This window comes from Myotis daubentonii, chromosome 20 (assembly GCF_963259705.1).
Source record: "Myotis daubentonii chromosome 20, mMyoDau2.1, whole genome shotgun sequence".
Taxonomy (NCBI): Eukaryota; Metazoa; Chordata; class Mammalia; order Chiroptera; family Vespertilionidae; genus Myotis; species Myotis daubentonii.
In genome coordinates this window covers 11,778,593-11,800,062 of record NC_081859.1, presented here as the reverse complement: position 1 = coordinate 11,800,062, position 21,470 = coordinate 11,778,593, and the positions used below count along the sequence as shown (strand labels likewise).

Below are 21,470 nucleotides of genomic sequence, written 5' to 3'. Positions count from 1 at the left end.
CAGTGCTGAAGTCAAATTCTGAGGTGCGGAGTGCGCGGAGCGGGCTGGCGGCGGAGGGCGCGGTTGTTGTTTTCAATCGGGAGGGAGTCGCAGACTCTGAGCTCCAGATACAGGCGAGTCTTTAGGGACCCAGACTCAGGCGGAAGAAGCGGGACTGTCTGGCTTCGGTCAGAGCGAGTGCAGCTTTCTCTCCGAGCTTTGCAGCGGGTGCTGGGACTCAGAGAGGCAGAGCCCCTGGGGACAGGACTGAGAGCCGCCATAACTGCTCTCTCCGGCCCACCCTGTTGATCCTGTGCGACCCGCCCCGCCCAAGCCCTGCACAGAGGCATTTGCCGGATAGCCTCAGGCAAAGGCTAGATTAGCACCTCCCTAGAGGACAGAAGTTCTCTCACCGCTGACACAGCTGAATCTCATAGCCACTTGGCCTGGAGGTCAAACCCTCCCTGGAATTAGCTACAGCAATCAAGATTTATCTATAAGACTGCGAACAAAGACCACTAGGGGGTGCACCAAGGAAGCATAACAAAATGCGGAGACAAAGAAACAGGACAAAATTGTCAATGGAAGAAATAGAGTTCAGAACCACACTTTTAAGGTCTCTCAAGAACTGTTTAGAAGCTGCCGATAAACTTAATGAGCTCTACACGAAAACTAATAAGACCCTCGATCTTATATTGGGGAACCAACTAGAAATTAAGCACACACGGACTGAAATAACGAATATTATACAGACGCCCGACAGCAGACCAGAGGAGCGCAAGAATCAAGTCAATGATTTGAAATGCGAGGAAGCAAAAAACATCCAACCGGAAAAGCAAAATGAAAAAAGAATCCAAAAATGCGAGGATAGTGTAAGGAGCCTCTGGGACAGCTTCAAGCGTACCAACATCAGAATTATAGGGGTGCCAGAAGATGAGAGAGAGCAAGATATTGAAAACCTATTTGAAGAAATAATGACAGAAAACTTCCCCCACCTGGTGAAAGAAATGGACTTACAGGTCCAAGAAGCGCGGAGAACCCCAAACAAAAGGAATCCAAAGAGGACCACACCAAGACACATCATAATTAAAATGCCAAGAGCAAAAGATAAAGAGAGAATCTTAAAAACAGCAAGAGAAAGAAACTCAGTTACCTACAAGGGAATACCCATACGACTGTCAGCTGATTTCTCAACAGAAACTTTGCAGGCCAGAAGGGAGTGGCAAGAAATATTCAAAGTGATGAATACCAAGAACCTACAACCAAGATTACTTTATCCAGCAAAGCTATCATTCAGAATTGAAGGTCAGATAAAGAGCTTCACAGATAAGGAAAAGCTAAAGGAGTTCATCACCACCAAACCAGGATTATATGAAATGCTGAAAGGTATCCTTTAAGAAGAGGAAGAGGAAGAAAAAGGTAAAGATACAAATTATGAACAACAAATATGCATCTATCAACAAGTGAATCTAAGAATCAAGTGAATAAATAATCTGATGAACAGAATAAACTGTTGATTATAATAGAATCAGGGACATAGAAAGGGAATGGACTGACTATTCTTGGGGGGGAAAGGGGTGTGGGAGATGTGGGAAGAGACTGGACAAAAATCGTGCACCTATGGATGAGGACAGTGGGTGGGGAGTGAGGGCGGAGGGTAGGGCGGGAACTGGGAGGAGGGGAGTTATGGGGGGGAAAAAAAGGAACAAATGTAATAATCTGAACAATAAAGATTTAATTAAAAAAAAAAAAAAAAAAAAAAAAAAAAAAAAAAAGAAAAGAACCCTTTGCCATGCAAGTGCCCAAGTAGATGCCATCGCTGAGCCAGAAAGCAGGTTCTTACCAGACGCCGAAGCTACTGGTGGTGTAGGCGGTTACACGGACAGGAAGGTGGGCCAGGTCAGAAGGACATCAGGGTGGAAAGCCATAGGTGCCTAGCAATGGACAATCCATGGTAGGGTGGGCCTCACCCCAGGGTGACTTTCACCCCCTTGCATATCGCTGGTCTTGGGGTTTGGAGCCCCTGACCTTTCCTCCCGAGAGGTAACATCTAGGCCCCAGCTGTATTTCAGCTCCAGGCCCAGATGAGCAACAAAACCCGCCACTGCTGAAGGCTGACGGTAGGACCAGCTGCATGGAGTAATGACCCCTGCCCTCGAGCCGCCAATCCATCAGTGGAGCTCACAACCCTGAAAGGACACCTGGAAAGCTGCTGAATGATCTACTGAGACCTTCCCTGGGGCCCCCCTAAAATCTCCACCTTAAAGCCCTTAGGAAGGACGACCCAGTGCCTCTCCCTCCCAGGAGCCACTGCCTTTCCCTCCTCTTCCCTCCCTGCCCCGGGCACGTCACCATCAGCTTCCTCTCTCCCAAGCTCCAAGGGCCCTTCCTTCACCTCTACCACCCGTTTCCTAAGCCCATTGCTTCTAGGAATCTACCTCTGTGATTCACCCAATAAATGTTCTCTTACCAAAAAAAAAAAAAAAAAAAAAGCTAGAAGGTTGACTGGTACATTTTTCCTTTTAATAACAATTCTTTTGTTTGCCACAGCAAAATAATTATCTCTTTTTCGTTTTTATTTCTATTGTTGAGAGTATTACAGATGTCCCCCCATTCCCCTCCTCCACCCAGATCCCACCCCGCCCTAGGCCTTCCCAGCCCTATTGTCTGTGTTCATGGGCAGTGCAGATATGCGTGTAAATTCTTTGGTTAATCTTTCCAGCTTCCTCCTACCCCCTCCTCCTTGAGATTCCTCAGTCTGTTCTATGTTTCCATGCCCCTGGCTCTATTTTATTCATCAGTTTAATTTGTTCATTCGATTTGTTGTTCATTTATTTTGATGTTTGGATTTGATTGTTGATGGATATGTATTTATTGCCATCTTATTGTTTATATTTCTAATCTTTTTTGTCTCTTAACGTGTACCGTTGGATAATTCTGGCTAGGAGTTAGGTTGAACAATGGGGAAGGTGGAAAGGTAATAAGTAGGGCCATATTATTTTACTTATGCGATTGATTTTCTCTGTTTCCTTTGTCATTTTGCCGACGGTACACAAGAAACACTGCCAGTTTCTTAAGTGCATTTCAATGGGTGAAAGATGTTGGCCGCCTGGCTGCTGGCAGCCTGCTTGGCGTTCAGAGCTGAGGCCACCTGCGCTCACGAATGAGCTTCTCCAGGCATGGAAGAGCGGGTCTGAGGAGACAGAGAGGGTGACAGTGTCTGAGGGGCCCTCGCTTTCATCCTGAAATAAAGCCCGACCTCTCCTCCAGGCCGTGCTTTCGTGCAGCTCGGCCCTGGCAGCCAGCTCTCATTTTTCTCTTATTTGGGGATGACTGGGAAGAAGAAAGGCGACAGGTTGATCTGTGGGACTAAATTCCTCTTCAGACTTTTCCTCCGCTGCAGCTGTGAAATAAAGGATATGTCAGTTAAGAGCTAGCCTTGCAAGACAAACAGAATTTTCTAGAGTCAAGTTGCACCACTAATTAAAAAAAAATCTATTTTTATTGATTTCAGAGGGGAAGGGAGAGGGAGAGAGAGAAACATCAATGATGAGAGAGAACCATTGATCGAATGCCTCCTGCACGTCCCCTACTGGGGATCGAGCTCACAACACGGCCATGTGCCCTGACTGGGAATTGAACTGTGACCTCCTAGTTCGTAGGTCAATGCTCAACTATTGAGCTACGTGGCCAGGCTGCACCGCTAAGTTTTGCAGAGATTTTCATCCTCCTAGAAAGAAAGTCTATTTATTCACTTAACTATCCTGGGTGCCTCCAGGGCAAAATGTTTAAAAACAGAAGGGGGCGCTACCGAAGGGTGAAGGGCATGGGTGGAGAGCAGACGCTTTAGAAATAGTTGACTGGGCAGTTATTCATTCTGTCACTCAACTGCCCAAACTGTAAAGGACTGGTTAAAACGAAACAGATCAAAGCAGCTTGCTAAGGCGGAGATACAGCAGAGAGATACTGTATAATAAATATCGCCAGAGTCCAGTGACTTACAGGAAAATAAAATCCAGTGATGATCCCACAAATGAGAAAGGAAAGTTCGTTTTGGTTGGAATTGGGTGTGTTTGGAAGTTATACATATAAAATGTTGGACTCATTAAAAAATCACATCAAGAAGTGTCTAGTATTGTCAATCATGTTCAGCCAATATTTAAACCAAACATCAATTTGATTGTATGGTCCATGATGGGGAAGAAGAGCGAGAGAAGACAGAGAGGAGAAGAGCAGATGTAGAGAGTTCCAAGGTAAAGAAAAAGACTGAGGGGACTCCAAGGTCAACATTTAGCTACCTGCAGCCTGGGCTTGGATACTCATGGGTCACGTGACTGCTCCTCCTTCCCCCTAAGACCAGGCGGGAGACTTCGTTCCCCAGATCAATCTGCTAACGGCTGAGGCAGCTACCTAAGCTTCACTGATCTTTCTTTTTTTAGTTTTCTACATATTTAATACCAGATGAGGTAAAGCAATGCACATATGGGGCATAAAATAAACCAATTACAAAACTCTAACACTCTTTTGATTTTCCTGTTAGTTTTGGATTATTTATACCACTGTGTTTTTTATCCATCACTTAACAAATTAAAAGGAACTGATATAGCCCTAGCCAGTTGGCTCAGTGGATAGAGCGTCGGCCTGCAGACTGAAGGGTCCCAGGTTCCATTCTGGTCAAGGGCACGTGCCCGGGTTGTGGGCTTGATCCCCAGTAGGGGGCATGCAGGAGGCAGCTGATCAATGATTCTCTCTCATCATTGATGCTTCTATCTCTCCCTCTCCTTTCCTCTCTGAAATCAATAAAAATATACTAGTATTAAAAAAAAAGAAAGAAAGGCCCTAACCGGTTTGGCTCAGTGGATAGAGCGTCGGCCTGCAGACTGAAAGGTCCCAGGTTCGATTCCGGTCAAGGGCATGTACCTTGGTTGCGGGCACATCCCCAGTAGGAGGTGTGCAGGAGGCAGCTGATCGATGTTTCTCTCTCATTGATGTTTCTAACTCTCTATCCCTCTCCCTTCCTCTCTGTAAAAAAATCAATAAAATATATATATTTTTAAAAAAGGTTGATTTGCCTTTGTTAAAAAAATAAATAAAAGTAAATAATTTTTGTAATAAAAACTCTTCTATTGCCAGAAATTCTTACTCAAACAATTGGTAGAATTGTTGATAACAAGAATCACTCACATTTTCTTCATTAAGGGCACAAGCTAACAAAATTAGGGTCAAGTTTTCTATATTAAACTAGAGGCCTGGTGCACAGATTTGTGCACTGGTGGGGTCCCTCGCCCTGGCCTGTGGCCTCTCACAATCGGGGACCCCTCAGGGGAAGTCGGAGAGCCAGTTTCAGCCTGATCCCTACAGGCCAGGCCGAGGGACCCCACCAATGCATGAATCCACGCACAGGGCCTCTAGTATGCATATAAGATCTTTGGTTAATCTCTTCCCTCTGAGATTCATCAGTCTGTTCCATGTTTTCATGCCTGTGGTTTCCGCTCCTGCGTTGAGTGTCTTCCCCCAGCTGGTCGGCCAGTAGCTTAGGCTTTTATATATATAGATAAAGCAGCTTTTTGTTGTTGTAGTTGTGTTTGTTACCTGTTATTCATTTAGGTGCAGACGATGCCAATCCAAACAGAAATGGGACGGGCCATGGAATCCCAAGTGCTAACTTACTTTTTCATGTTGAACATGACCTGCCTTCTTCTTTCCTGGAAAGCCGTCAGAAGACTCCTTTATGACCTCTGAGCCAATGAGCGGAAGGAATTTCAGACTCGTGGGGCTTGGTACCTGCGAGCCACAGTGAAGAGTGAGACATACTCAAGTGATTACTTCCGTAATGTGAATTCAGGGGTGGGGGATAGGGAGTGAGAAGTTACAACTGCTTTAAAATATACTCCCCTTCACAGTTGCCCACTATTAACTCTTATTTTATTTTATTTTTAATTAATCCTCACCTGAGGGTATTTGCCCATTGATTTTTAGAGAGAGTGGAAGTGAAGGGGAAGAGACGAGAGAGAGAGAGAGAGAGAGAGAGAGAGAGAGAGAGAGAGAGAGAGAAAGAAACATTGATGTGAGACACATTGATTGGTTGCCTTCCACACGTGTCCTGACCAGGGTCGGGGATCAAGCCTGCAATGGAGGTACATGCTCTTGACTGAAATAAAATCCAGGACCCTTCAGTCCAAAGGCTGATGCTCTATCCACTGAGACAAACGGGCTAGGGCCCCACTATTAATTCTTAATAGTTCACCCTCAGCAACCTGCAGCTTAAGAGTTTGATACTCATCACAATGAAGGCGTTTTGGGCAAGGAGGGGTAACATTTTAAGAAATAATAATAAGTTAGAATTAAGTTGAAATATTTTATCTTCATGTTATTACTCTCGGTTAACCGATTGGTTCTTTAATTTGACAGAGGTGATCTGGAATGGAGACCTGAAGGATGAGGGGGGATTTGGAGGGAAACAAGAGGCGGATGAATTCTGGGCAGGGAGGCAGCACAGGCAAAGTCACTGAGGAGGGAGGAATGCTGATGCTTAAGGAGCAGCGAGTAGTCTGGCTCAGCTGGAGGATAGGGGTCATGGGAGAAGGTGGTGGGAATGAGGGCACACAGGTCAGGTGGGGGCCAGAGCGTGACAGGTGTGTGTGCCAGGCTAAACGATACGAAGAGCTGGGATAAAGCTCAAAGCAGTTCCCTGTGGTGTTGTTCCACGGGGAAGGCAGAGGCAAGTGATCAAGGCCGCCGCCACACAGACAGAAGGCCTCTCGGGGTCGGACACAGCCTGGTAATGGAGACATCAGTCAGCCTGGTGGTGTGATTTTCTCCGACCTGGCTTGGGAGCCCAGGGTCGGGAATGAGATGTGAGATTCCCTATTGTCCCGTCACCACTCCAGTCCTGGAAGCATTCAACTCACCCTGTAAATGGGCAGAGAGCCAAAAACAATCCCCGCCTCTCTGTTTTCAGTCAAGTAACTTTCCAACGCATGCTTTCGAATCTGCAAAACAGAGGAGCGGATGTTTAATGAAAAGGGCACATTCCGTGAGCGGCAAAATTCCTGGGTGTAAATTGACTCTGCCACTTCTTAGCTGCAGGGCCTTAGGCAAGTTTTTCCCGTTCTCCTAAAAATTTATTTATTATTGATTTCAGAGAGGAAAGGAGAGGGAGAGAGAGATAGAAACATCAATGATGAGAGAGAATCATTGATTGGCTGCCTCCTGCACGCTCCACACTGGGGATCAAGCCCACACCTTGGGCATGTGCCCTGACCAGGAATCACACCATGACTTCCTGGTTCATAGATTGACGCTCAACCACTGAGTCACACTGGCCGGGTCCAGGTCTGACTTCTTTTTTTTTTTTTTTTTTTTCCAGGTCTGACTTCTGACTTACAGAACAGTCAAGTGATAAATGTGTTGTTTAAACCACTTAGTTTATAGTAATCTGTCATAGCAGCAATAGCAAATTGATACACTGTACATATGATAATTCAGGAAAACTACAGTATTCTTGTTGGGTGTTTAAGAATTACCTTGGGCCGAAACCGGTTTGGCTCAGTGGATAGAGCGTCGGCTTGCGGACTGAAGGGTCCCAGGTTCGATTCCGGTCAGGGGCATGTGCCTGGGTTGCGGGCACATCCCCAGTGGGAGATGTGCAGGAGGCAGCTGATCGATGTTTCTCTCTCATCGATGTTTCTAACTCTCTATCTCTCTCCCTTCCTCTCTGTAAAAAATCAATAAAATATATTTTAAAAAAAAGAAAAAGAATTACCTTGGGAGAAGAAAGAGACTTGAAAAACTTAAAATCATGCTCCACTTTAAAGGGCTTAGAAGGCGTCCGTTTGAAAAGCAAAGCCATGGAGCTCAGCCTCTGCCACCTGCACAGGAGGATATAAGAAAAGCTGTTATGCACCTATCTACACCTTTCCCCACTGGGTCCCAAGCCCCCCGGCTCCCATGGCACCAGCCCTAACGATGCCACCTCTGTGTGTAAGTCTTATTCCCTTTGGCTTCCCAGATTTCTCTCTAGGTGAACGGAAGAGATTTCTACTAGACCTGAGCATTCCATGCTGCTAAATTCATTATATAGCCATTGGGAAAAATACTGCATAGTAGGGATGAGGAAACCTTGGGTACCAAACCAATGCTTGATATTTGGGTGACTCAGGGAAGCTTCCACTTAGTTAAAACTTACTTTTGCATATGTTTAAAAAGCCATAACTAAGCATTGAAAACATCCTATGTAATAAAAGGCTAATATGCAAATAGACTGAATGGCGGAAAGACCGGTTGCTATGATGCGCACTGACCACCAGGGGGCAGACGCTCAACACAGGAGCTGCTCCCTGGTGGTCAGTGTGCTCCCACAGCGCGAGTGCCGCTCAGCCAGAAGCCGGGCTCATGACTGGCGAGCGCAGTAGCAGGAGCCTCTCCCTCCTCTGCGGCAGCGCTAAGGACTCTTCAGCAGACTTCCCTCGAGGGGTCCTGGACTGTGAGAGGGCACAGGCCAGGCTGAGGGACCCTCCACCAGTGCACGAATGTCGTGCACCGGGCCTCTAGTTTAAAAAAAATCATATCCCACAGGCATCTTAGACTTCAACCTGTCCAAAACCAAACTCAGTATCTTTTTTTCCCAGTTTTATTTTGTGTTGGTTTCAGACGTACTGCTTAGTGGTTAGACAATCATACACACGATCTTTTTTTTCTCCAGACCGGCTTTTCCCCTTGTACATTCTGTCACAGTGATGTCAGTAAAGCTGAAACTCTTTTATGTTGGCCATAACAAAAGCTCATTTTGCTTTAGTCTTTATATGCCCCACATGGCTGAGCCTCCACCTATGAATCAGAAGGTCACCATTCCTGGTCAGGCCACATGCCTGGGTTGCGGGCTCGGTCCTCAGTGTGGGGCCTGCAGGAGGTGGCCGATCAATCCTCATCTTTGATGTTTCTATCTCTCTGTCTCCCTCTCCCTTCCTCTCTGAAATCTAAAGACTTTTCTTGCTTTATCTTCTACCATGTCTTCTCTAATTGCTCCCTGAACATTAATGACTATATAATAGTGTTTCATCATTTTGTGCCTTTGCTTAGGCAATTGCCTCTTTGGTCTTCTTTATTTGGATAAATCTTATTTGCTCCTCTTCAATTATCTTAGGAATTGATATTCTTAGCAGTACTATTATACTGAACTAGAGGCCCAGTGCACGAAATTTGTACACTGGTGGAGTCCCTAGTGGCTGCTGGCTGCCGGCTGGGTACTCCCTCCCTTCCCCTGGCCGGCCTCGACCCCTGGTTGAACTCCTGGAGGACCTCCTGGTGGAGGGGACAATTTGCATACTACGCTTTTATTATATAGGATTGTAAATCTTTGTGCACCCTCTCACTGGATTGCAAAATAATTGAAAAGTTTTGAGTTTTTCGCCTTTGAATTTTTCATGTCCGGCACAGTGTTATGGTATCATAATAGTTTTATTATTATTATTATTTCTAAATTAGCAATAATCACACCTTGGATAAGCCTCATTGGCTACGATACTGCAACTGTGCAAAGCTGATAATAGCTTAATTCTTGTCTGGTCTCTAAAGGAAACCCAATGGCCTTACCTTTGCCGGTCAAATACCAGAGGATAGTCATATTTTTGTTTATTTTCTGTGAACTTGCTCTCTTCTTTTATTTCAATGGGGTACTCATTAACATCACAAGGCAAAATGAAATCAGTTGTCTGTGCTAGGTCAAAGGGCCTTCGCTGTCCAAAATACCCACAGTAATGACCATTGAGGGCATGCCAGAGCCTAAGGAAAGGCAAAAGATAGGGAGAATACAGTCACTGGAATTCAGTGGAAGTTATTTTGTTAACGACAAGGTTTTTTTTTTTTTTTTAAATTAAATCTTTATTGTTCAGATTATTACATTTGTTCCTCTTTTTTTCCCCCCCATAACTCCCCTCCTCCCAGTTCCCGCCCCACCCTCCGCCCTCACTCCCCACCCACTGTCCTCATCCATAGGTGCACGATTTTTGTCCAGTCTCTTCCCGCATCCCCCATCCCTTTTCCCCCCCCAAGAATAGTCAGTCCATTCCCTTTCTATGTCCCTGATTCTATTATAATCACCAGTTCATTCTGTTCATCAGATTATTTATTCACTTGATTCTTAGATTCACTTGTTGATAGATGCATATTTGTTGTTCATAATTTGTATCTTTACCTTTTTCTTCCTCTTCCTCTTCTTAAAGGATACCTTTCAGCATTTCATATAATCCTGGTTTGGTGGTGATGAACTCCTTTAGCTTTTCCTTATCTGTGAAGCTCTTTATCTGACCTTCAATTCTGAATGATAGCTTTGCTGGATAAAGTAATCTTGGTTGTAGGTTCTTGCTATTCATCACTTTGAATATTTCTTGCCACTCCCTTCTGGCCTGCAAAGTTTCTGTTGAGAAATCAGCTGACAGTCGTATGGGTATTCCCTTGTAGGTAACTGAGTTTCTTTCTCTTGCTGTTTTTAAGATTCTCTCTTTATCTTTTGCTCTTGGCATTTTAATGATGATGTGTCTTGGTGTGGTCCTCTTTGGATTCCTTTTGTTTGGGGTTCTCCGCGCTTCTTGGACCTGTAAGTCCATTTCTTTCACCAGGTGGGGGAAGTTTTCTGTCATTATTTCTTCAAATAGGTTTTCAATATCTTGCTCTCTCTCATCTTCTGGCACCCCTATAATTCTGATGTTGGTACGCTTGAAGCTGTCCCAGAGGCTCCTTACACTATCCTCGCATTTTTGGATTCTTTTTTCATTTTGCTTTTCCCATTGGGTGTTTTTTGCTTCCTCGCATTTCAAATCATTGACTTGATTCTTGCGCTCCTCTGGTCTGCTGTCGGGCGTCTGTATAATATTCGTTATTTCAGTCTGTGTGTGCTTAATTTCTAGTTGGTTCCCCAATATAAGATCGAGGGTCTTATTAGTTTTCTTGTAGATCTCATTAAGTTTATCGGCAGCTTCTAAACAGTTCTTGAGAGACCTTAAAAGTGTGGTTCTGAACTCTATATCTTCCATTGACAATTTTGTCCTGTTTCTTTGTCTCCGCATTTTGTTATGCTTCCTTGGTGCACCCCCTAGTGGTCTTTGTTCGCAGTCTTATAGTTAAATCTTGATTGTTGTAGCTAATTCCAGGGAGGGTTTGACCTCCAGGCCAAGTGGCTATGAGAATCAGCTGTGTCAGCAGTGAGAGAACTTCTGTCCTCTAGGGAGGTGCTAATCTAGCCTTTGCCTGAGGCTATCTGGCAAATGCCTCTGTGCAGGGCTTGGGCGGGGCGGGTCGCACAGGATCAACAGGGTGGGTCGGAGAGAGCAGTTATGGCGGCTCTCAGTCCTGTCCCCAGGGGCTCTGCCTCTCTGAGTCCCAGCTCCCGCTGCAAAGCTGGGAGAGAAAGCTGCACTTGCTCTGACCGAAGCCAGACAGTCCCGCTTCTCCCGTTTGAGTCTGGGTCCCTAAAGACTCGCCCGGATCTGGAGCTTAGAGTCTGCGACTCCCTCCTGATTGAAAACGCCAACCGCGCCCTCCGCCGCCAGCCCGCTCCGCGCACTCCGCACCTCAGAATTTGACTTCAGCACTGCGCCTCCTCTGAGTGTCCGTATGCGTTTCTCTTGCCTCCTAGTTGTAGGACTTCCACTCAGCCAGTGTTCCTGTGGTTCTGGGTGATGTCCCTTCCGTTTTTTGGTTTCACTTTTGAAGTAGTTGTTCAAAGCAGCAAACTCCGGCGTTAACCTATGTTGCCATCTTGGTTCTCGACAAGGTTTTTTTTTGTTTTGTTTTTTAAAAAATATATTTTATTGATTTTTTTTTTTTTACAGAGAGAAAGGGAGCGGGATAGAGAGTTAGAAATATCGATCAGCTGCCTCCTGCACACTCCCTACTGGGGATGTGCCTGCAACCAAGGTACATGCCCTTGACCAGAATGGAACCTGGAACCCTTGAGCCTGCAGGCTGACGCTCTATCCACTGAGCCAAACTGGTCAGGGCTAATGAAAAGGTTTTCATTATGGATTTTAAACTTGAGTCCAGAACTCTTTTCATTAAATATATGGATCTAATCATAACATAAACATTTTTATTAGCTAGAATTCTAATCTACAACAATTTCAGAAAATGTCAATTTGAATTTTGACTTATGATAACCATTCATTGAAGCCAGAAAATAAGGAACAGGTTTTTCTCCAAGTAACTCTGCTCGTTTAAGCTAATCAGAGCTCACACTGACTCTGTTTTTTTTCTCTCAGGATTGCTTTGGCTAATTGGGGTCTTTTATGGTATCATACTACAAATTTAGGATGTTTTGTCCTATTTTGTTCTAAAAATAACTTTGGTATTTTGATAGGGATTGCCTGGAGTCTGTAGATTGCTTTAGGCAATACGCACATTTTAATAATGTGAATTGTTCCAATCCATGAACACAAATGTCTTCAATTTCAACAATGTCTTATAGTTTTCAGTGTATAGGCCTTTCCTGCCTTTCCTCTCCTTTGTAAGTTTATTTCTAGGCATTTTATTCTTTTCATTGTGATCATAAGTGGGATTGCTTTTTTTTTTATTTCAGAGATAGTTCATTGTTAGTATTTAGAAACACAACAAACAATTTCTTCATATTGATTTTGTATCCTGTAACTTCATTATATTCATTTATCATTATTTTTTTTGTGTTTTGGTGTGGTTTTTTTGTTTTGTTTTTTTGCTGGAGTCTTTAGGTTTTTCTCTATATAGCTAATATATGATGTGCAAACACTGACAGTTTTACTTCACTTAGTTAATGTGGTGCTTCACATGGATTGATTTTCTCATGTCGAGCCATCCTTGCATGCCTGGGATGAATCCCACTGGACTGTGGTGTAAGATCCTTACAATGTGTTGCTCTATTTGATTTGCTAACATTTTTTTGAGGATTTTTACATCTAGGTTCATCAGCGATATCAGCCTGTCATTTTATTTGTTGATGTTATCCTTACCTGGGTTTGGTACCAGGGTCAGATTGGCCGTGCACAGTGAGTTAAGAAGCATAAACTTTCTGGAAGAGTTGGAAAGGGGCAGGTATTAAATCTGCTTGGAATGTTTGGTAGAATTTACCAGGGAAGCCATCTGGTCCTAGTGTTTTGTTTTTTGGGGAGGTTTTGATTACTGTTTTAATTTCTTTACTATCAGTCCATTCAGGTTTCCTAATTCTTCATGATTTTATGGGCCCAGCACGCTTCCGCTGCGCTACTCTGCTTCCGCTCTTCATGATTTAATCAAAGAAAGTTTTATTATTCTAAAATTTTGTCCACTCCTAGGTTGTCTGATTTGGTGGCATGTAGCCATTCATAATGCTCTTTCATAATCCTCTGTATTTCTGTGGTAACAGTTGTAAATTCTTTTACTTATTTTAAACTCGCTAATATACTTTGAAGCCTCTCTTACCTAAATTTATTCTCTTAAGAGGACAATTCATCACCATAATTTTAAGACATTTTAATATGTGACAATTTGTCTCAATAAATGTCATGACATTTCTATTAATACGTATATATTTGTGTTTTTAGAATTTTATGTATGTATATGTAGCATTATTTAGGCAATTAAAAACAAGTAGGCCTTATATATCATGGTGACTATAGTTAATAATACTATATTGTATATTTGAAAGTTGCTAAGAGAATAGATCTTCAAAGTCCTCATCATAAGAAAAACATTTTTTTAAAAATATATTTTATTGATTTTTTACAGAGAGGAAGGGAGAGAGATAGAGAGTTAGAAACATCGATGAAAGAGAAACATCGATCAGCTGCCTCCTGCACATCTCTTACTGGGGATGTGCCCACAACCCAGGTACATGCCCTTGACCGGAATCGAACCTGGGACCTTTCAGTCCCCAGACCGACGCTCTATCCACTGAGCCAAACCGGTTTCGGCAAGAAAAACATTTTTTATAACTATTTGTGGTAATGGATGTTAAGGAGACTTGATGTTAACTAGACTTATTGTGGTGATCATTTTACAACATATACAAATATTGAAACATTTACTAATGTTATATGTAAATTATACCGTAATAAAAGAAGGCCCAATTGGCATGGCTCAGTAGTTGAGCATTGACCTATGAACCAGGAGGTCACGGTTTGATTCCCAGTCAGGGCTTGCAAGCTTGCCCGGGTTGCAGGCTTGATTCCCTGTGTGGGGCGTTCAGGAGGCAGCCAATCAATGCCCACAACCCTGGCATGTGCCCTGACTGGGAATCAAACCATGGCCTCCTGGTTCATAGGTCGATACTCAACCACTGAGCCACGCTGGCCGGGCTCTGTGACTTCTTACTGACTTCTGATTCTATGTCTCTTCCTGTGGTCTCCCTGGGCTTGGGCTTACCTCTCTGAGCTGTCCATCTTGCTTAATTCTTTGAAATAAGTCTACAAAAAACCTACTTATTGGAAGTACTTATTATACATTCGAACACAGATGAGCAAGGCATCTCGTTTCCTTAGGCCTGCAAAAGACTTCCAAACCAATGGCCCTCTTCCCAAGGCTGTTTTGTGTGCCACCTTTAGTTATTTGTTTATTTATTTCAGTCAGTTAAGCATGATTGTGTTTAGGTTATGTACTTCGACTGTAGCTTAATATCCTTTTCCTCTCATACCCAAAACCCTGAATTCACAGCACGAAAAGCCAGACCTAGCTGGTTTGGCTCAGTGGATAGAGCACTGGCCTGTGGACTGAAGGGTCCTGGGTTTGATTCCAGTCAAGGGCATGCACCTTGGTTGCAGGCTAGATCCCTGGCCCTGGTCAGGATGCATGCGGGAGGCAACCCATCCATGTATCTCTCTCTCATCGATGTTTCTCTCCCTCTGTCTCTCCCCCTCCCTTCCACTCCCTAAAAATCAATGGAAAATTATCCTTGGGTGAGGATTAAAAACAACAACAGTCCTAACCGGTTTGGCTCAGTGGATAGAGCGTCGGCCTGCGGACTGAAGAGTCCCAGGTTCGAGTCCAGTCAAGGGCATGTACCTTGGTTGCAGGCACATCCCCAGTAGGGGGTGTGCAGGGGGCAGCTGATCGATGTTTCTCTCTCATCGATGCTTCTAACTCTCTCCCTCTCCCTTCCTCTCTGTAAAAAATCAATAAAATATATTTTAAAAACAACAACAACAACAAACAGAGCATGGAAGTCCATACCTTACGGAGCCATCGACAGAGGCAGTCAGCACCAGTTGTTTGTCTTCTACGTAGATCGCTTGAACAATTTCTAAAGAATGAGCACGCCAGGCAAGCAGCTGCTTGAATTTCTAGAGGGCAACGATAAAGCACATGTACCTTGGAATAAGTATGTGCTGATTAAAATTCAAGCTTGAGCAAACTATTAATCATTAAAGAGCCCAGCTTAGGAGCTCTTAAAATATAGTAACATAAATATTATATTAATTATATATTAATATAATATTAATAAAAATATAAAAATATGTTAATGGTGCGGGCATGTGTGGAAGGTGATGGCGCCCCTGCCCCAATGAGCTCTTCTTTTGCTTGGTAAGGTCTCAAAAATTCCATTTTTAGCCTGGTGGTGTGGCTCAGAGGTTAAGTATCGACCTATGAACCAGGAGGCCACAGTTCGATTCCCGGTCAGGGCACATGCCCGGGTTGTGGGCTTGATTCCCATTGGGCGGCATGCAGGAGGCAGCCATTTGCTGTGTCTCTTTCATTGATGTTTCTCTCTCTCTCTCTCTCTCTCTCTCTCTCTCTCTCTCTCTCTCTCACTTCCTCTCGGAAATAAAAAATATATATATTTTTAAATTCAATTTTTAGATGTTTGATAATCTATACAGATTCCTGGAACAGAAAGTACCTTATATCTTTATAAATTTAGCATTTAATTGAGTTTAGCAATTCATTCAGTTGAAAATTATTAAATGACTTGCTGGAAGAACAGAATAGCCTTAGGATAAAGGCTGTGGGGGAACTCGGAGAGAATATACTCAGGAGCAGGAGCAAGCAGAGTTGAAAGGTGGAGACTAAAGGAGAGAGTGACAAAAAGACTTTTCCTATTTTAAAATTTTATTCAGGTATATATATTTTTTTCTTTCTTTTTTCTTTTTAAAAAACATTTTTATTGATTTCAGAGAGGAAGGGAGAGGGAGAGAGAGATAGAAACATCAGTGATGAGTGAGGACAACTGATTAGCTGCCTCCTGCACGCCCCCTGTTGGGGATGGAGCCCACAACCGGGGCATGTGCCCTTGACCAGAATCGAACTTGGGACCCTTTAGTCCACAGGCCGATGCGCTATCCACTGAGCCAAGCCAGTCAGGGCTATCCAGGTATATTTTATTATTTTTGTTGGTGATGTGTGTGGGGGGGTGTGGGGGGCCTATATATATAATAACTCTAAAACACAAGGAATTAACAAAAGAAACAGGCCCAGCTCATTCTCTTTCAAAGACATCCTGATGTCTGACTGGTAAGTTCCTTCAGGACGTGGCTTATTCTCAACTCTAGGAGCTCCTACACAGGCCACAGAAGACATTGCTTAATTGTTGAACTAGAGTGTCAATTGCAGAGACTGCTCTGCAGTCACATTCCCATAGAGCAGTGGTTCTCAACCTGTGGGTCGCGACCCCTTTGGGGGTTGAATGACCCTTTCACAGGGGTCGCCTAAGACCATCGGAAAACACATATATAATTACATATTGTTTTTGTGACTAATCACTATGCTTTCATTATGTTCAATTTGTAACAATGAAAATACATCCTGCATATCAGATATTTACATTATGATTCATAACAGTAGCAAAATTACAGTTATGAAGTAGCAACGAAAATAATTTTATGGTTGGGGGTCCCCACAACATGAGGAACTGTATTAAAGGGTCGTGGCATTAGGAAGGTTCAGAACCACTGCCATAGAGTGTCTATGAAGATATAAAAGATATAAAAACTGCCTGTGGAGGGCTAAATGATGGATAAGCTCTTTTAAGCTCTGGGTTTCTCCATAGATTCTCACAAATAAGTCAAAACATGAAGTAGAGCCCTAGCTGGTTTGGCTCAGTGGATAGAGCGTCGGCCTGTGGGCTGAAGGGTCCCAGGTTTGATTCTGGTCAAGGGCACATGCCCGGGTTGAGGGCTCGGACCGTGCAGGAGGCAGCCGATCAATGATTCTCTCTCATCATTGATGTTTCTATCTCTCTCTCCCTCGTCCTTCCTCTCTGAAATCAATAAAAATATATTTAAAAAACAAAATTAAAAAAAACAAAACATGAAGTAGGTGGAAAATGATGAGTGGCTGGCTGGCCTGCTTGCTCACGCACTAACCCCCTCCTTTCCCCAATAGACCAGTGTTACTTGTCATGTGGCTTAAGTTTCCTAGTAGTCTATATGACGTGAGAGTAGGGAGTCTTGGCTTGGAGATCTTTTGTGATGTCTACCACAGAGAGATGTCAATCCATATGCGCCGATTCACAAGTTAGACGAAGACTAAAGTCTTACCTTTTCATCATGAGGCGGATCCAGGAAGGAGCTAACGCTGCAAAGGATCACGTGTCCTTCTGTATAAAATGTAAACATCGCACCATGTGATTGAGGATTCTGTTGTCCAAGTCCATGCTACCTACACTGCCACGGCATTTACAACAGTAAATAAAGTAGGATCTGAGGAACTAGCCGTGAAAGAAGAAATTTCATATCGACTTTTATATGTGGCAATTCTTTTCTGTTTCTGGCTTAGTAAGTCAAAACGAGGTTGCCTTATACACTCAAAGTCAAAGCTCTTCTAGACATCAGGGTGGATGAAAGAGAGGTGAGTATACAAGGACCAAATGAAGCCCAAATGGTTATGACGATAATTGTCCTACAATCCAAATGATAGTTACAACAACTAGATTTTAAAAAAGCAACAATGACTACACCGAGGCACATCATATTCAAACTGCAGACACTCAAACATAAAGAAAAAAGCTTGAGAGAAGCCACAGGGAAAAATTTCACCTTACTTATAGAGAAGTAAAGATAAGAATTGCATCTGACACCTGGAAATCATGTAAGCAAGAAGAGAATGGAGTGAAATATTTAAATGTTGAGGAAAAAACCCCACCAACCTAGAATTCTGTGTCCTTAGAAATTGTTCTTCAAAAGTGAAGGAGAGCCCGGCCGGTGTGGCTCAGGGGTTGAGCATGGATGGACCTGGGGAGCATTATGCTAAGTGAAATAAGCCAGTTGGAGAAGGACAAGTACCATATGGTCTCACTCATATGTGGACTCTAACTAATAAAATAAACAACCAAACAAAATGGAAATAGACACAGAGATAGAGAGCAGGCTAACAACTGTCAAAGGGGAGGGGGGTGCAAGGCTGGGTTAAAAAGGTGAAGAGGTTACGCAAGCAAGAAAGAAAAAACCTCATATACAGATAATAGTATAGTGGTTACCAGAGGGGAAGAGGGTAGGGGGAGATGGTAGAAGAGGGTATGGGGGCAGGTGGGGATCAATGGTGATGGAAGGAGACTTGGGGTGGTGAACACACAATACAATATACAGTTGATGTATTATAGAACTATACACCTGAAGCCTATATAATTTATTAACCAATGCCACCCAAATAATAAATTCAATAAAAAATAAAACAGAAAAACACCAAAAAGAATATCATTACATTAAAGAATTAAGATCAACTATATTAGTTATTAACAAGTATAAAATAGAGTCTCCTATTGAGAACCAAGACTTCATTTCCTCTCTGTTCATGCTACTTCTCCCTTTAATAATGAAGACTTAATGCAACACAACCCTTTCAAGGTTAAAAACGAAAACTTTATATTCTCCCCAATAGGTAAGGTCAGGGTAGTCCTATACGCACCTTAAAGATGGAAGAAATAGAATGTCTTACTGTAAGGAAATAGGAATGAGATAGGTGTTCACATTATTGACTGTTCTGTCCACTCAGCAAGCTATCCTTGGCACTCTCAACACCTCTTCTCATTTTTGAGCATCGCTCTTATTCCTTTGTATGAACGCATGCCACATATTTTCCTTTTTTATATCTTGTAGGTTAAGACAGCCAACTACATGAAGACGATGACTTACCTACGTTGCTGGTCAGTAGGATCCTGGAACAGGAATCAATGTTCAGTGATGTCAGAGAAATGGCAGAATGTTTTGTAAAAGGTAGCATGTCTTTTAGCAGTCGTCCCTGCAGAAAGTATAATCACAAATTCTGTAAAATATTCATGTGGGAGTTGAGTTTCTCTATAAGTAGTCTACCTAAAAAATGATCTCCACTACCAAAACATGATCCTATGTGTAGCAGAAGTAATTTGAAACTACCCATAGGAAATTAAATATTCATGAAGGTATAGACAACTATTCATGATTGGCCTCTGGACTCTGATTATTACAGATCATTTGGGGGTTGATTTTTGTACTTCTCCTGCCCCTTATCATGCCTTTCCTCAGATCTCTTTTTTAGTTACATATTATTTTAAACAAACATTCTTTACAGGCTTACGTGCATTTCACTTGTTTTATTTTATTATTATTATTTTTTAATCCTCAGCCACTATTTTTCCATTGATTTTTTTTTTTTTAGAGAGAGAGTGGAAGAGAGGAAAAGACAGAGAGAAACATCCATGTGAGAGTACACATCAACTGATTGCCTCCTGTATGTGCCCTGATCAGGGCCCCAGCTGGGGAGGGGCCTGCAACCAAGGTACGTACGTACGTGCTCTTGACTGGAATGGAACCCGGGACCCTTCAGTCCGCAGGCCAACACTCTATCCACTGAGCCAAACTGGCCAGGGCTCTTTTTCATCCTTTTCTATGCCAGGTAAATAGTGGGCATCGTCACCTCGATAGTCCATAAGCGCAGGTGGCCGTCCTCATGAGCGGTGACCAGGACAGGAGGCTGAGGTTCAGCCACACCGATGCTTGCAACGTGTTTTTTGTCAGCTGGCTGTTGCTCTCCCTCAATGATATCCGTTTGCTCACCTACTGGAAAATTAATGAGCTGCCACGGTGCTGGCAACACTTGGAATTCAAAGTCTTCTAGAACACGGGTAGAAAATACCCACAACAACACATTCTTTTCCCTAGAATTTTTTTTTTTTTTAACCCAAGAGAGTTTCAATCAGGGCAGAGAACAACACGGCATTAGCAAATGGACTCCCATATCGCTGGAGAAACCTGAGAGCTTGCTTTTGGTCCTGTTGCATAGCCTCTTCACTGTACATAACCGCTAAAACCACATAAACATCCAGCTCAAGCCTTACACATACAGAATGGCTTATGCATCTAGTATCAGTTTCAGAGGAGATTAAGAGGCACAGTTACTATATATATATATATATATATATATACACACACACACTAATAAAAGAGAAAAATGGTAATTGGCGTACGACACTACCCTTTTCATTGGCTAATCAGGGCTATATGCAAATTAACTGCCAACTAAGATTGGCAGTTAACCTCCAACAAGATGGTGGTTAATTTGCATATGTAGGCGCAATGCAGGGAGGCGAAAGGGAAAGCAGGAAGAAGCCCCCTGCCACTGACAGTGATCGGAAACCCAGGGGGGAGCTAAGAGCTGAGGGGCAGGGCAAAGGCGGCCCTGGGGCCGCCTTTGCCCTGTCCCCCAGCCATGATCGGAGAATCAGGTGCCTTTGCCACCCTGGCCAGTGATAGCAGGAAGTAGGGGTGCAGCCAGCGATGGGAGCTGGGCACGGTCGAAGCTGGCAGTCCTGGGAGCTAGGGGTCCCTTGCCTGGGCCTAAAGTGGAGGCGTCCTGCAAGGGCAGGGGTAGAGCCCGCGGGATCGCGGCGCCCCCCGCTGCCACTGCGGGTCCCCGCTGCCCAGGCCGGACGCCTAGGCCAGAGGCGTTAGGCCTGGGCAGGGGCGGAGCCTGCAACCGCGGGGAGTTGGGGGTCCCCTGCCCAGGCCTGACACCTCTGCCGGAGGCCTCAGGCCTGGGCAAGGGGCTGATCCGGTGATTGGTGATCGGAGGGTGATGAGGGTCAACTCCTCTGGCCAAGGCATCAGGCCTGGGCGGGGGGCGGAGCCAGGGATTGGGGGGATATGATGGTCCCCTTGCCCAGGCCTGAAGCCTGGGTCAGAGGCGTCAGGCTTGGGCGGGGGGTGGAGCCAGCGATCAGAGGGAGATGGGGGTCCCCTGCCCAGGCATGATTCCTGGGCCAGAGGCCTCAGGCCTGGGCGGGGGCCAGAGCCAGTGATCGGGGGAGATGGGGGTCCCCTGTCCGAGCCTGACACCTCTGGCGGAGGCGTCAGGCCTGGGCAAGGGGCCGATCAGGCGATCGGAGGGTGATGGGGGTCTACGCCTCTGGCCGAGGCATCAGGCCTGGGCAAGGGGCAGAGCCAGCAATCAGAGGGGTCTGGGGGTCCCCAGCCCAGGCCTGATGCCTGGGCCAGAGGCATCAGGCCTGGGCTGGGGGCAGAACCAGTGATGGGGGGAAATGAGGGTCCCCTGCCCAGGCCCGGGCAAGGGGCCGATCC

The 21,470-nt window shown here is 44.4% G+C and overlaps 1 protein-coding gene across 1 annotated transcript in view; it reads right to left on the bottom strand.

Annotated features, from left to right (window-relative positions):
• Positions 1-3,298: 3,298 nt before the first annotated feature.
• WDR64 (WD repeat domain 64) overlaps positions 3,299-21,470 on the bottom strand; it is a 62,525-nt gene continuing 44,353 nt past the window's right edge. The window contains exons 20-28 of the mRNA XM_059677483.1: positions 19,810-19,949; positions 19,050-19,155; positions 17,457-17,515; positions 15,154-15,263; positions 9,574-9,762; positions 7,745-7,850; positions 6,891-6,971; positions 5,650-5,763; positions 3,299-3,382 (exon numbers count right to left, since the gene is read on the bottom strand). Coding sequence (XP_059533466.1) covers positions 3,299-3,382; positions 5,650-5,763; positions 6,891-6,971; positions 7,745-7,850; positions 9,574-9,762; positions 15,154-15,263; positions 17,457-17,515; positions 19,050-19,155; positions 19,810-19,949 — 989 coding nt within the window. The remainder of the gene's footprint in view (positions 3,383-5,649; positions 5,764-6,890; positions 6,972-7,744; positions 7,851-9,573; positions 9,763-15,153; positions 15,264-17,456; positions 17,516-19,049; positions 19,156-19,809; positions 19,950-21,470) is intronic.